Source organism: Scleropages formosus, chromosome 11 (assembly GCF_900964775.1).
Source record: "Scleropages formosus chromosome 11, fSclFor1.1, whole genome shotgun sequence".
NCBI lineage: Eukaryota > Metazoa > Chordata > Actinopteri > Osteoglossiformes > Osteoglossidae > Scleropages > Scleropages formosus.
In genome coordinates, this window is record NC_041816.1 from 18,470,232 (window position 1) to 18,486,535 (window position 16,304).

Consider the following 16,304-nt stretch of genomic DNA (forward strand, 5'->3'; position numbering starts at 1 on the left):
AGCTCCGAAGAATCAGTCCAAAGCAAAAGCCTCAAGTTTATGACAACACTTAATGAACACCTCTTTAATTGACATTAATGGTTAAGATTTCCTGCACATATCCATAAGGATTTTTCAGCTGTTAAGTATATTGCTCCAGGTATTAGTTGCTTGATACATCAGAAATATATACATCAACTGTGTTACCTTGGAGACAACCCACAGGTGAATTTGTAGAATTATATGTTTTTTTCATTAGTACATGTGAGAAGGGGTGCGGTGGCGCAGTGGGTTGGACTGCAGTCTTGCTCTCTGGTGGGTCTGGGGTTCGAGTCCCGCTTGGGGTGCCTTGCGGCGGACTGGCGTCCCGTCCTGGGTGTGTCCCCTTCCCCCTCCGGCCTTACGCCCTGTGTTGCCGGGTAGGCTCCGGTTCCCCGTGACCCTGTATGGGACAAGCGGTTCTGAAAATGTGTGTGTGTAGTACATGTGAAAGGGACATTAATAAAATTCCTTTTAAGAAACCTGTAAATAGACTTAATCTGCCAAAAGAGGAACACAAAGCTTTTAATAATCTCAGCCAGAGATATCACTGTAATTAAACCAGTAGATAAAAGTGGTGCACTTGTGGTCTAGAGGAAGAGATCTTTACATTAAAAGATACAGAACAACAACACTCTGACACCACTGTTTACAACAAAATCAATAACAATGTCGCCCCTCAGTTACAAACTCAAGTTATCTCTACTTTTAATGAAGCTATTCTGTTTTTTTGCCAGATTATTACCAGAAGCTATGTGAAAAATCAGCATTCGTCTTTCTGCCTCCTTCCTAAAATTTACAAAAAGTATTCTGGTGCCGTGTATTCTACGCAACATGAAAGACTCAGCTATTGGGAAATTCTTTTAATTCTTTGTCAAAATTCAAATATATTTATGCTCAGTAGGCAGTTTAAATGCATTAAAGCTTTTTCTTGACCCAACAAGAACCCAACAATTAGCAACTTTAAAATAATTTCAGAACTTCTACTTTAATCAAATTATTTCCTTTTCAGTTTCAAGTACTACTCTTTGCTGAAGGGTCTGGTCTGGAGATAAAAATTGTTCCTATCATTGCTTATTTATGGAATAATGGTTTTTGGTAACTTTTTATTGTAAACCAAAATTTTTCTATGATACAATCATGACATTTCATTTCATTTGTCACTTCAGCACGTTAAAAATTCATGTCCGTACTCTCTAAACTTCACCAAGCCTTAAGATACACAAAGGACATTCCAATTCCTGCCTCACAAAATCAACAATGCACTTCTTTTTATGACATCTTTTCCATAAAAGTATATATTTTTTGTTTTTAAATTGAGGCTTTCCCACACATTTTCAGCAGTAATACAAATTCTCAGTCAGCTAGCGAGCTGTCATATATTCCACTTGATGTCAAATCAGAAATTAAGGAATTCCACTGGTACGAACTGTTGTAATAATGAGGTGATGGGGATTGTATAGAGGAGTTTAAAAATTTTCAAGTTAGATCCAACAATGCCTCACCCTTTGATAGCCTACAGACATGGCAAAAGTATTATTTATATTTTTTAAGTGAATTTTGACTCATAAAACAGTTCCATTTGAATAGCACATCAGTTAACATGTGGAGCATGTAAATTGATGGAATTAAGTAATAAAGATTGCATTTGTTACCAGAAACATAAACTGCATATTGCAGAAAACAAATGTGTTTTGCAATTGGTCATTATCGATATGGACCTGTTACCCTTTCTTACAGACTAAGGTCTGATGTAATATTCTCCAGGTAAGAGAAAAGCATGTTTTTTTATTTGCTTCAACTATCAAATTCAGACAGATTTTATGCACCTATTTCTTTGTTTAATTGCAATTCTTTTTTTGAAAAAAGAAAAAAAAAAAAAAAAAACACTAAAACAACAACAATAATAGTAATACATTTTTAATTTTAGTTTTTTCAAATAAGAATTATCTGGAAAAAACAACTGGCTTGTCTCCTAATCCAACAGACCAACTTATAGGAAGCCCACTCTGAGGTTTGTTAAACTGTAGGACATTTTGGGACAGTGTTAGCTTTGGTGTGTACTGGGATCATAGATTGCAATGCACCACTGAATGCTGATTCTCTAAGGCTGATCCCACAGGCTGCACACATAGTATTGAAATTGTAGGTTTGCAGAGAACAATTTTATCTTGATTCCCTGATAAGAGTGGCATCAGCAAAAATCGGTTCTATGCAAAGCCCTGATGGAAGGGCTTAGAGGAGCCATTATAACCTTCTAATGCCAGTGGTGAACAGTCCAGCATTGCTGTATTTTAAACATTATAAATAATATATGGACCTTTGGAAATTAAAATTTGTGCTCACTGATTACAGACTGGGGGTGCGGTGGTGCAGTGGTGCAGTAGGTTTGATCGGGTCCTGCTCTCCGGCGGGTCTGGGGTTCGAGTCCCGCTTGGGGTGCCTTGCGACGGACTGGCGTCCCATCCTGGGTGTGTCCCCTCCCCCTTCAGCCAAATGCCCTGAGTTGCTGGGTTAGGCTCCGGCTCCCCGCAGCCCTGTATGGGGCAAGCGGTTTCAGATGATGTGTTTGTGTGTGTGTGTGTGTGTGTGTGTGTGTGTGTGTGTGTGTGTGTGTGTGTGTGTGTGTGTGTGTGTGTGTGTGTGTGTCATTACAGACTAAATTTCATGGTACTGCTCCATTTTAACAATGTGAAAAGATGAATGCCTTTGTTTGTATTGCAACAGTAGAAATCACAGCAGTGTTGAGACTGCACTTCTTCCCGAAACCCCTGGTGATCGCAGAGTGGTTTTGCTTTCACTAAAGCAACCAGAAGGTGGGAGAGTCCGTTGGACAGTATGTGGTCGTGCTAAAGAAATCGTCAGAGCACTACGAATTAGGCGCTCAGCTTGACGATGTGCAGTAGGAAAGATTTGTATGTGGGTTTTAGGAGTGAAGCTGCAAAAAAATAAGATTGCTAAAGGAGGAGATTTCGACCTTTTGGAAAGCTGTGGAAATAACTGTTTCAAGGGACAGAGTGGCCCCCGAATCCCAGCACTGAGTGGCTCTCTAAAGGTAAACACACTTTCTGTTTCTAAATGCAAGTCCTTAAAGAAATGCAAATGTTGTGGAAAAAATAGCCATGGTGACACTGGCTGGTGGTACAAGGATAACAATGCCAATGTAGTGGGAAAATAGGCCATGTTGGGCATGTGCCTAACGAAATTAAAGGGGAATTTAACAGAATGCAGGCCAGAAGACTTTCCGAAAAACCAAAGAGTGAATCGTGGAAACGCATGAAATGTCAAGCAATGAGACAGAAAGGAGGAATATCACACATGTCTGTAAAGTCAATAAATGAGAAAGAGTCACTGGAAATGGAGCCTGACACAGGTCCAGCCATCACCGTGATTTCAATAAAGCAGTATAAGTTAATGTTAAAGCATATGCATCTGAGAGCTATAGATATCATTTTAAAGATTACACTGGAGAAGGAGGACCTGTCCCAGAAGGAGCTGTTGACACCCTTGTGTGTCTAAACAATCAGCTATACTTCCTTTGTATGAAGTCACAGGTGCCTACCCATCATTTAGTAAGTAGTGGTTCGGAAGAACTAAACTGATGTGAAATAAAGATGCTCCACTCACTCACACTGGCCACTGTATTACAAAAACACGCAGCAGTCTTTTAAAAGTTAGTGTCACTGAAGCTTGCGCAGAAGCCAGGAGTTCTGTAGACCGTGAGTTATACCATATTTTTAACGATGTAAGGTTGAAGAGGAGCCGACCCAGTCTCTACAAAGATTGGAGTGCTGTCTCCACAATAGCTTAGTGAATGTCCCATGTCCAATGATCCCAGTGGTGAAAATGGATGGGTCTGTGGGAATTTGTGGTGATTTAAAAGTCCCCTGTAACACAGCTCTGTTCATGGAGCGCAGTTCAATACCACGCATTGAGCACTTGTTTACATCTCTCCCCGGGGCCAGCGTTTCAGTAAATTAGATCTCTCTCATGCCTTACCCACAGATGAGGCATGCATATGTATATTTCACCACATTGAAGATATATAAAGACAAAGGAAGGTGGAATGTGGGATTCGAAGGCACAGACTTTAACTGTGTGGTTCTTGCAGTGTGTAAGAACAGTTACCGTGCGTGTGAATACCTATCCTTGTGATGCATGCAAAAATTTAATTAAAAAAAAAAAAAAAAAAAAAAAACTACTATTGACAATGCACCTTGGACAATAAGATAACTGCACTTGCAAGGTTAAGATGAGATTCATTTTAATATCTCCTGACTGATATTTTCTGGACGAATAGAAAGTCTGTTCACAGTGGAAAATGTGTCAGTTATCTAATGCAATACTGCATCATGATTTAAAATGTTAACAGTGATATCCACATAAATAAACAATAATGCAAATATTAGGAATTGTACTGTACGGTCACTTCTAAATGCTACATGTGGCTCATCAAAATTATGTCAGTCTCTTGACTAATTCGTTTCCAAGAAATTGGATTTGAGTTCACTTTAGTTGTCCAGCAGTGGTTCATGTTCTAAAGCAGTTCAGATGTTTGTTAAGTCACTCACTAATTGTTATAAGACTTTAAGGCTGTAGTTTCACAAAAGCAAAACTTCCTGTATTGACATTGGTGCAAATTATTTTGATTGCGTCAGTGTTGCATATGCTAATTTGTTTTTTTTTTTTTTTTTACTGTGCTGCCAGGAAGGTAGATTTAATCAAATTTAATTAGTTTTTCAGTAGAATAAAAATGTATGCTAAGCCAAGTCAATAAGAGTGGTTGTGTTTTTCCTTTTGAAAGCAGCATCTGTGGTTACCTTGGCAATTTCGTAAAATGTCAGGTCAGGTGAATCTGAGGCTGAATTTGAGCATATTCAACAAAGAGCTTATACACAAAGGATGGAAATTTCACAAAAAATGAGTAATTAGATGTAGGTAGCTGTAGATACAAAATTAATTTGCAAAGCCTCGGTATTCATCATTATTGCAAAAGCTCCTAATGATGTATTTTAAACATGAATGGTTCATGTTTTAAGTGTTTTATTACTTTTTCAGTGGCTTTCAATTTTACTGTTTAAGACAGTACTTAGATGCTGTGGTGTTGCTCAGTGTTTCTGCAAATTTTTGCAATGCCTTACTGCTATCCATTCTCACCCCTTTGTTTGTAAAACATTATTTCTTAGTCAAAATAGCTTGTTTGTTGTGAAACAACCACCCTTCGGGGTCATTCAAAGTTATTTCTTTGTATCTTTTTTAAAATTCCAGCCATTACTGAATTTCTGGGTAAATGACATCCCTTTATTCCATCAATAGCAAGTTCAAAGCTTGTTTTTAAAGCCTTGTTCTAAACATTTTTCTGCTTTTTTTTAAATTTTCTTTTTTGTGTTTTTCAGTGTGAGTTTCAGTACTGTAAAATCTCAGTGAATATGTTTAAATTTAGTATAAATATAATTTATCACCATTTAGTGAAATTTACACAGCTTTCTTTAGTAATTTTGCCTGACCTCAGTGTCAGTGGATAACTTGTTTTCCCTTCCTCTAAAAATAAAAAAAAGTCTAATTGATATATGTATACACATTATACATATACATATTTCCAATCTGTGGAGGACTCTTGTTTCCTTTATTATTTATAGATACTGTTACAGCTATCTTGGTACCACCATAAATGTTCCAAAGATGGTCATTATTTATCCATTTGTTTTTACTTATTTTTAATAACTGGCTTTTACATTTACGTTTTACGTTTATTCATTTTACAGCAATGTAAACAAAACCATCAGTTTTGTTTATATTGTTAGTGCACTAACAGATGGAGAGATGGAGACACAGACACACAATTCACAAAGTACTGTCAATTAGTCAAAAACCATCGGCTTTTGCCAGCACACCATTAGACAAATAGCTGTATATAGAATTCCAGAAGGCAACAGAAGAGAGGAACCAAAACTCATAAGCTTGATGGGACAAAAAAAAAATCTGAGGGACCAAGGCCAGTTGGCATTCTACCACTTCAAGACATGTTAATACTATACAATTAGGAAAAACTGCTTATAATTTATGAGCTTTTTGGGTGATTGACCGAAAACCCTCTTTTTGGTCAGATGATCATCTATGGTTCAGACAGTAAAATTGAGAGTATAGGCAGTCTCTCAATTATGAATGAGTTCCGTTCCTCAGTCTGTCTTTAAGTCAAATATATGATGTCAGAACAGTTAGGTATGGTGGGTATCTAACGTCAGTTTGTCAATTGTTTGTCTTAGTATATTATATATTTTTCCCTTTCTATGCATAAAAAACAAAAAACCTGTTTGGATACACTAAAACATCTTTAATATAACAATACAACAACAACAACAATAATAATCATAATAATGAGGAGGCACAGTGGTGCAACGGGTTTGGCCGGGGCCTGGTCTGTGGTGGGTCTGGGGTTCAAGTCTTTCTTGGGGTGCATTGCGGTGGACTGGCATCCCATCCGGGGTGTATCCCCTTCTCCCTCCCCCTTCAGCCTTGCGCCCTGTTTTGCCGGGTAAAGTTCCGGCTCACCGCAAGCCCGCTCAGGACAAGCAGATGTAGACATTGTGTATGTGTGTGTGTGTGTGTGTGTGTGTGTGAGATGATAATAATACTACTACTACTACTAATAATAATAATGAATGTAACTACAGTATTTATAATAGAGAATGACACAGAAAGAGATGATAATAAATGATACTACTGTCATGATGAACAGAGGTATGATACGGAGGAGGCTGGACCCAAGTGCAGGATCATTTCAGAATCAAAGGACTAGACATGTTCTCATGGTCGGGGAAGGGCAGCTGTTCGGTCAATCGGCGAACTGGACAGAGGCAAGGATCCAAAATCGTGGTTGTTCTCAAAGAGAAGGGGAAGGGGACTGGGGAACAATGAGGGACAGGACTTGGAGGAGCAAAGCGAGGTAGGTTTGAGAATGCAGAGGGGACAGTTCCAAATTTTGCAACTTGTAAGAGGTTGAGAAGTGTTTTTCATAGCCAAGTGCTCTCTCAGATAGAGTGAGAGAGTGTGTGTGCGCACGAGTAAAACATTAAAGAAACTTTAATGTTTGCTTTTCCAATGTTCGTTGGCGTTTAACCTTTTTCCGATCACTTTATTATTTCCATTTTAGTTTCAATCGTAATTGTTTTCCTTTTCTTTGATGCATCACATTTACATTTTGGTGCCTATAGTTAGGAGGATAAAAACAAAAAACTAAAGCCAAATACAGTAACGTGTGAGAAATTGTTAACAGCAACGTGGTTCGACTGAAAAGAACAAACTCTTTGTCCTACCTTGGGCTCACAAACCGACGAACCGCTATAGATGCGTAATGTTTTGTGTCGCAAGGTAGCTCCTGTTTGTTATTACGAACCATTGTATGTAACTCAATTTTTTTTATATAATAGGCTTTACAGAGGGGTGGTTCATAACTACGGCTTGTACATTAGTTGGACGTTCATAACCCGGGGACTGCCTGTACTTAGAGGTCTCAGTATGGAGAATTCAGAACACTGAACATGCCGATGCACAGGGCAGTCCGAGAAGAGCAGACGTATAGAGTTACTGCATATTTAGCAGCATGGACACCAGCAACCACAGCTAGACAGAGATTTTAACACACAATATGGCCATTGGCTCCATTTCAAGAAGGACACTTTCAGGCGGAATGAAACTTCAAGACAACCCTTCTTTGAAAGTCTTTGTCACATTGATTAAGGATTAAATTCTTCCTAAGGGCAGACTGGTTACCCTGGCTAATCCAAACAAGGTATCTACGCCAAGATGAGCACCAGCACTACATGTGTTAAACAAAACCAATATATACTCATGAGTCTGTCCTAAACTGTACTAGGAGCCAGTGCAAAGACCTAAGGACTGATTTATTATGATCAGGGTACTTGCTATAATCCTTGCTAGATAATTTTGAATACATTGTGATGCAGCATGTGTTATATAATTTATTATAATAAAATGCATGCAGACGTTTCTAGCTGATTCTGCAAAGGTAAAGTTTAAGCCCTCTGAGTTAATAAAATAACAGAAAAACACAACCTTCTACCTTATTTTGTCAATACAATGGGACTTCTGTTTTTCAGCATTCAGAGATTGATAGTTTTCATTAATTCAGTTTATAATGTGGCAGACAGACCTACAGACACGGTCATTCACTTGTAGCAGTAAACAGATTTGTGTGTAATCAGCAAAGAGATGAAAAATAACTTTGTATGAGCCACCCTGGCAATAACATATAATGTGAGGATCATTTCAGGTTCATTTCCTATACTGAACCTTGTGAAACTTTAACTTGAGATGATCAAGCACATTCATCAAGAGCGTGTACATACTGAAAATGATCATTCTCATACCACAAGCACTGGTCCATAGCAGGCCAACGTAAGACTCCACCCTGTGTAAGAGCATATTATATGTTTTATCAAAGCACTGAGGTAGTATAATTCCGAAGAACCACCTTCAGTGAAAAAAGTTACAGTTCATAGAATTACAGTGTAATTCAAAACTCTGGTAATGAAAATTTGGTTCTGAGTCCTGAGTGACATACAGATTTTTCTGGTACAATGTTAAGTATTTAATTAGCATTATAGTTGTAGGCTACTACTTTGTCAAGAGATTGCAGGTATAGTACTGAAAAGGAAGCAAAGTCTATTTTTATCAGCTAAGAGGAAATCTACAGCAGGTGTGAGCTGGGAAGAGAGGTTTGTATAACCCAGAGTACTGAGTCTTGTCAAACTTGTGAAGATTTTTAGCTTTGTAGACTAGGTTTTATAGAACAGTAAATTAACAAGTTCACGACTCGTATGATATCCTTCCAAGAAGGACTGAAGCTGTTCTGAAGAGGAAGGGTGGCCTTATTCCTTATAAGGTTCTTGATATATATTAAATGCATATTAAAGGTTTACAAGTTGGGATGTGGGCTAAACCTGTGGAGGGCAGCTGCTAGTGTAGTGGTTAGCATGATTGACTTTGGATCTGAAGGTTGAAGGTTTGATCCTGCCTCCAGCTGTAGCACCCTTGAGTAAAGTACTCACCCTGAAATTGCTCTGGTAAGATTATCCAGCTGTGTAAATGGGTAAGCAAGCTTGTAATAATTGTAACCTTAACACGGTAAGTTGCTTTGGAGAAAACTGTCTGCTAAATCAATAAATATAAACCTACCAACCCCAGAGAAAGATTGGTATTGTTCTCCATCTATACTGGAGAACAACAATAAAAACTGTGCTGGCAGTGGATCAAAATTTCCTGTCACAACAGCAAAAACATCAGTAGACATGGTGGAGAAGAAAAGAATTGTAACCCACTTCTATCCTGCACCAAGAAATCAGTGGTCACCAGAAGTCAAAACTGACTTGACTGCAATGAACAACTATATATGATGTGCATAAGCCTATAAAGCATGCATAAGTACATTTATTTGTTTCTCTTTTTGGTGAAATTTCCTAATTAAAGAGACTTATAGTGACAATATACATTTTTGTTATATGGGTTGAATAAAGTGTGGAGAATGAAAGAGGAAGGTGATGCTGCACCAGCACTTGCCAACTCAGCAGTATCAAGAGACTATGCATCTGTGCCTTGGACACAGATGCAGTCCAATCATAGTATCACCCTTGTGTCACCCCTCCTATATCATCCCACTTCAATTTCAGGTGTTTTATTTCCCCTTGGCTGCCACACTGTCCGGTGGCATTGTTTTTCATTAAGTCAAGGGTGTCTGACCATGGTTGCACTTTGTGTAGATACGTTTCTATTTACAATTCACTGCATACAGCATGAAACATGTGAAATCCAGAACCTCTGTTTGAAAAGCAAAACAGAATTGATCTCAAGCAGACTTGTACTATCGTATGTTCTGCTCATTCAGCATCCCAGTGTTCCCTGCTGATACGATACTCTATAAAGATCATTGAATTTTTCTGTATACTGTGTGTAGTATTAAAATACTAAAAAAATGTGGGGATCACCTGTGGATAAGTTATACACAAAATTCATTATGTCATAATTATTAATGGGACTACTGTACTGTCATTTTTTTTAAGCATGTGTCCTCCATCTTACTGAAAAAGTGCTTCTCCCTCTCTTGCGCTTAATGGAAACACATTCTGTTGTATATGAAGTTTTTTTACTTGGGTAGAAGAAACCCGTCTTGTTCTTTTCTCTTCATCTAGCTGGAAATAAAGTATAGTTGCACAGCAGTATGGGACATTTGCAACTACCGAGACAACCAACCAATGCCAACAGTCACTTGTCCCAAGAGGGGTCACGGCAACACAGGGCGCTAAGCCGAAGGGTGAGGGGACACACCCAGGACGGGACGATGGGACGTCAGTCCACTGCAAGGCACCCCAAGCATGACTCGATCCCCAGACCCACCGCACAGCAGGCACTCGCCAAACCGGCCACGATTACCGAGATATTCTTTAAAGAAATGTACAATCACTGAACCAAAAATAATATTTTGTGACTTACTAAAATTTAAAGATGTTTCTATTTATAGGCATTTTAGATTAATTCAAGGTCATATTCATAGTGCTTGTTTTTCAGTTCTTTGCAGTATTGTAAGGAAAGTTATTACACAATTATTCCTCATAATTCCTATTATCCTTTGCCATTTTTCACTTAGTGAGAGTAAAAGGACCAGCTTCTCCAATTTCTGTATCAGGTGACTTCAAGGAACCTCTTACACCTGAATTTCCTGCTTACTTTTGAGAAATGGGGGAAACCGCAACATCCGAGGGGGTGCGGTGGCACAGCGGGTTTGACTGGGTCCTGCTCTCCAGTGGGTCTGGCGTTCGAGTCCCGCTTGGGGGTGCCTTGTGATGGACTGGCGTCCCATCCTGGGTGTGTCCCCTCCAGCCTTACACCCTGTGTTGCTGGGTTAGGCTCCTGCTCACTGCGACCCTCCCTTGCGATAAGCAGCTTCAGCGTGTGTGTGTGATGTGAGACAGCTGATCTTCCTTTCTAACTTGGCCTTGTGCTCTGGGATTTTCTCTGAAACAGAACACATACACCTTTTAGGATGAGAGCTGTGAAGACATCAGCTAGGTGTGCTGTCATGTTTTTCTTCATTCATGTCCTTTCCTTTATTCATACAATATATTAGATCTAGAATACTTGTTCCATATGTCCTCAGCCACTATGCTTGTTTCTTTGTTAATTATTATACTAACCAATAATCTATGATCTCAAATGGAATTATTTCAGATAAGGTGAGTTGAGGACATGATGCCATAATGGAAATGCAGCTCAGCAAGAAAAACCACTCAGTAATGACGAAAAGTTCTGCATGTCTCAGAGGCACTCTAAGTGATCCATATTCCACTTTTATTGTCTTCAGGAAATTGAAAAATGAATCAGAGAAGAATACCAATTCACTGTGCCTAGCTTATTTGCTCATGCTGAAACATGGCAATTCAGAAACAACTGTGCATAACTTCAGTTGGTACTTGAAAATGTCACCTTTACTGTAGCAGACAGGACTACCAGATGGATAATGTCATTCCAAAATTCACTTGGGAGTGAATAATTTAGTTGAGTAAAAGGTAGGAATGATGTCACATAATGCACTTTGTTTCAGGACTATGTTAGTGCTTTATATTAAGAATGAACTTAAACAGCCATTAATCTAATGGTTTTAGTTTATGCAAATATGCAAGGACTATATTTACAGTTTTCATGTCTGCATGTATGAGTATGTTTGTGGTGATAATCAAGAAATCAATGTAGCACAATACAAAAAGGAATACCGTAGACTTGATCCTTGTAAAATATGTTATTTAATAGCATGTAAAAGTGAATTAAAATGGGATTAAGTCAGAATTGTTAACCTTTGTTCTTTTACAACTGCATTGTGCTTCACATGTGTAATTCTAAGTGACTGAGATGGCCGTTTTTTGTTGTCTTTCTTACTATCAGCAATGTAACATGCAAGCCCAGACCGAATAAAGTGGTTGAGCCACGGTCTGTTCTTTGCTCATATGATGAGCCTACCTCACTGAGGTTCTCTATCCATTGTGTGATGGGTCAGTGGGAGTAAGACAGCGTACAATTTATGGCACAATTTCTCTGAGCGTTACCAGATTATAGTACACGCTTTCACAGTCAAAGTCTGCATTGCTTTGGTATCTGCTACCTTTGGAGCACAGTGCCCATCTATATGCTTAAAACCTACATGCCAGTTAAATCTGCATATGCAGGTCTTAGAGAGGGTAACAGCACATTGAACATTGTTATGTGACATAATCCATCACTTTGGTGGCACAGCAAGTAGCACAGCTGTCTCACAGCGCTTGGGTGGTGCAAGAGGACTTGGGTTCGATCCCCATTCAGTCAGTATGGAGTTTGCATTGTTCTCACTGTGTCTGTGTGGGCTTGCTCTGGTTTCCTCTCACAGTTGAAAGACATGTTGTTCAGGTAGAGTGGTGACTCTAAAGTCACTTGTAGTGTATGAGTTTGTGACAGACAAAATATGTTTCACTGGTGTGTATATGAGTGACTCATTGTAAGTAGTGTATATAGCAGGGTAAGTCACCTTTAGGTGTGGGCTGATAACACTACATAGTTTTCATTGGAAGTTGGTTTGGGGAAAAGTGTCTGATACAAACAAATAGATGTAATGTAAATTTCCGCAGGGGGAAGCAATATGATACCGACAATAACGGCATATGATGCAACAATCATTTAGAAATATAAATGACATTGCTGTACTCTCACCTCTGTCCTTGTAGAGCAAGATGAATGTGCCAGTGGTCAGCACTCCTGTGACAAGAATGCCATCTGCACCAACACCATCCAGGGCCACACATGCACCTGCAGACCTGGCTACGTGGGCAACGGCACCATCTGCAGAGGTAGACCTCTCTGCTGGGTTTGTTCAGCAGCACCTCCTTCCTGCTCCTCTTGCACTTCTTCGTATTTATCACCAGCTGGCAGTCAGATGATGAGAATTGATTTTGGTGTAACACGTAACTATCCCAGAGGGCTGCACTCCACACCATCCCCGATTAGGCACCAGCATTTATGGGTTTACCACCAGGAAGCAAAGTGCATGATGTTTTTTAGTGAGAGTAAATCATGCTGGCTTTCTGTGACCAAGTCAAGAGACAGAGGGCAACGTGCAATATACAGTGTGAAAGTTTTGTGGTGTGAAGAATGGACGACTTGGTTACATGGGGACAGTTTTTTCAGTCTCCTGAGCAGGAACGGAGGCCACATTTCTGCTGCAAGACGAATGTAGGGAGTTTTCATGAGAGGATACAGCCTCAGGAGACCAATTACTTGGCAAACGTACTGGCAGGGGTGGCCTCGTGGGTTTGCAATTATCTTGGACCTAAAGAATAACCTTTGGACATTTCTGACTACATTGGCAGTTGGCAGTCCCCATGCAGTGTGGTGAAAGTGGGGTCTTGGAGAAAGAGACTGTGGGGTAATGCACAAATTCACGTGAGACTTGATTTAAGATATCGAACCAAACAAGGCAATGATTAATTCTGGGGTAAAAAAGTCTTTAAAGCTCTTTTCTGCCTGATTCTCTTGCTTCACTTTTCTCATGCTGAGTATTTGGCAGACAGGTTGACCTTGTAATAGGATGAAAAAAATGTGCTTGAGCTCTATTATCTATATTCTTAATTAGTCATCAAATCGGTAGTAACTGTGTGGAGCATTGAAGAGCAGCCTCATGGTTGTTTGGGTTGCAGCAAAAAGGGAATAGAGGAAAGGGGAGGGTGTGTTCCTGCTCCTCGGTGCCACCTGCAGTGCTCTGGCACGCTGCTGTAATAGAGACGCATTGCAATGAGAGGCAGGTGTGCAGCACGCCTTGGGAGAGATCAGTGCAATTTACAAAGTGCCTTCAAGACAATTCCTCCTCTGGACTGTCTCCAGTAAAGCAAGCAGCAGACACGCAGATAGGGAAAAGTCAGTAAAACACTTTCCAGCCAGACCCACATTTCACTCTGTATGCCAAGGAAATATGCTAATAGTCTGACTGGAAAAAAAACTGGGTTTACTGCTTGGGGAAAAATAGAGCAATGACCTAAATATAAGCTGTTCTGCATTCAGTTTTGCAATTTTGAAGGAAATTGTCATTAATACTTGTGAGATTAATCTAAAGATGATGGCAATAATGTATTCATAGCAACCTATGTAGAGTGAAATCCTTTGAATGTAACTACTTCTCTCCACTTCTTTTAACAGAGCATCGAGTCCAACAGAGCAATGAATATAAATGTTTTTGAAAATCTTTATTTGATATTTTAACTTCTCATGTTCTGTTGAATTAGTGAAGTGACAAATGGTTTTGGTCAAGTTTTAGTTTGACAGGCAGCGCAGACTAGAACTTGCACAAAAATACGTAGTGTTATCTGCCTCAGTGTTTCGTGAAAATCCTTTTCTCTGAAAATTTCATGTGTTCTTCACTATGTTAATATACCAGATCAAAGATGGTGATGGATGGATCTATAGTAAGTTGTAACACAGACTACTGTGATGCTGCTGTGGTTGCAGAGTCATTGGCACCTGCTACTTGCATGCAGTTCTATAACAGTTCTGTTGCAAGCACAGCAGTGCCACACAGCAGCCAGTTTTAGAACTTAACTGTACCACATGCAGCGCTGTAAAAAACGTATCTGCCCCCATTCCGACTTTCTCTTTTTGCATCTTTTTGGCATTAAATTTAGTTGTATCTTTTGTCAGTTTATGTAGTATAAGAATAGGGCCCGAACGAAGAGAAAAATGACACCAGTACTGTTTTCATGTCATTGCTTTGGTGTGGAAGATAATGAAATGTGAAATTAAAGCAGTGAAAAAGTCACTAATTGTAGAGTCACAGTCAGTAAGTTTACTGCAACTAAATACTTCTTGCAGGCTTTGAACAGGGTCTACATCACTCTGGAGGAATGCAACATTTGTAGGTTTACCAGCATGAACAACTATGTTTAGGTCTTGCCACAACATTATATAACTTCAGTTTTGTTTTTTTTTTTTTTTTCCTCCAGCCAATTCTGACATTGTCAATTCTTGTTTGCATGTTTGGGAATGTTGTCTTCTTGCATGACCCAGCTGCATTTCAGCTTCAACTCACAGGTTGATGGCCTGACATTCTCCTTTAGAATTTTATGATACAGTGGGGAATTCATCACTCCTTCAGTAATAGCAAGACATGCAGATCATGTGGCAGCAAAACATCCCCAGACCATCATGCTGTCACCACCATACTTTACTTTTGCTAAAAGGTTCCTGCTCTGAAATACTCTATTTGGTTTTTGCCAAAAAAAAATCTCATGCTCCTTTTAGGTGAGCAGTAGTTTCAACTTGCCACTTTCCTCTGTGTCCCATTTTTTCAGTGTCTATTTTGAGTCATGAACACTGACTTGAGCTGAGGCAAGAGAGGCCTGCAATTCTTTGGATGTTTCGGGGGTTCTTTTTGAGCTCATTAATGATTTCACACCTTGCTCTTGTAGAAACTTTGGCAGGATGGTTACTCCTAGCTGGATTCATCATTGTTCCAGTCTTTCACCATTTGATGAATGTATCTCTGTAATTTCACTGAGTTTCAGAGCCTTGGAAATAGCTGTGTCACCCTGGCCACACTGATAGACTTCATCAGCTTGTCTTCAAAGGTGTTCAGAAACTTCCTTTGAACATGTCATGATATGCCTTTGTTTTGTGAAGTTGACTCTGGTTAGGGTTTAAGTAGTTACTTATATTGGACAGGGATGACCAAAACAGCTGACATTAATGACCTTTTTAATTATGTTGATGATGAGCTGAACTGGAACAAAACCAAGATATCCTTTTGACTGTATGGATCGACTTTGACTAGCACTGCTCTCATATTTAGGTTAGTACTTCATTTGTCATACAACTGGAACAGTGTGCAGGGATTTCAGAGCTCTGGGGTTTCAGGTTTGAATGCATAATCATCTCTGTCTTTTGAATTGTCTATGATCCTACGTCAACATTGGTTTCCTGCAGTACTCTGGTTTTATTTAAATTGTACTTAATGTGAGAGTGTGTGCCTGTGTGTACAAGTGCCCTGTGTTGACTCAGTTGTTGCCTGTACAGACGATACCCTGCCTTATGAGTATATACTGGCTCTGAAATACAGTGAACCTAATTGATAAGTAGTTACTGCAAACTGATTGATTGATTTTTTTTTTTTTTTTTTTTTTTTTTTTTTTATCAGGGCTGATGTCTGCTGTTAGTAAGTTTAATTTTTTATGGGCATTTTTGCATAATCTTGTTTTCCT

At 39.3% G+C, this 16,304-nt stretch overlaps 1 protein-coding gene across 1 annotated transcript in view; it reads left to right on the forward strand.

The window, feature by feature from the left end:
* Nucleotides 1–16,304, forward strand: part of LOC108941178 (protein kinase C-binding protein NELL1-like) — a 137,895-nt gene that overhangs the window by 86,606 nt on the left and 34,985 nt on the right. The window contains exon 14 of the mRNA XM_018763807.2: nt 12,786–12,908. Within this exon, the coding sequence (XP_018619323.1) occupies nt 12,786–12,908 (123 nt within the window). The remainder of the gene's footprint in view (nt 1–12,785; nt 12,909–16,304) is intronic.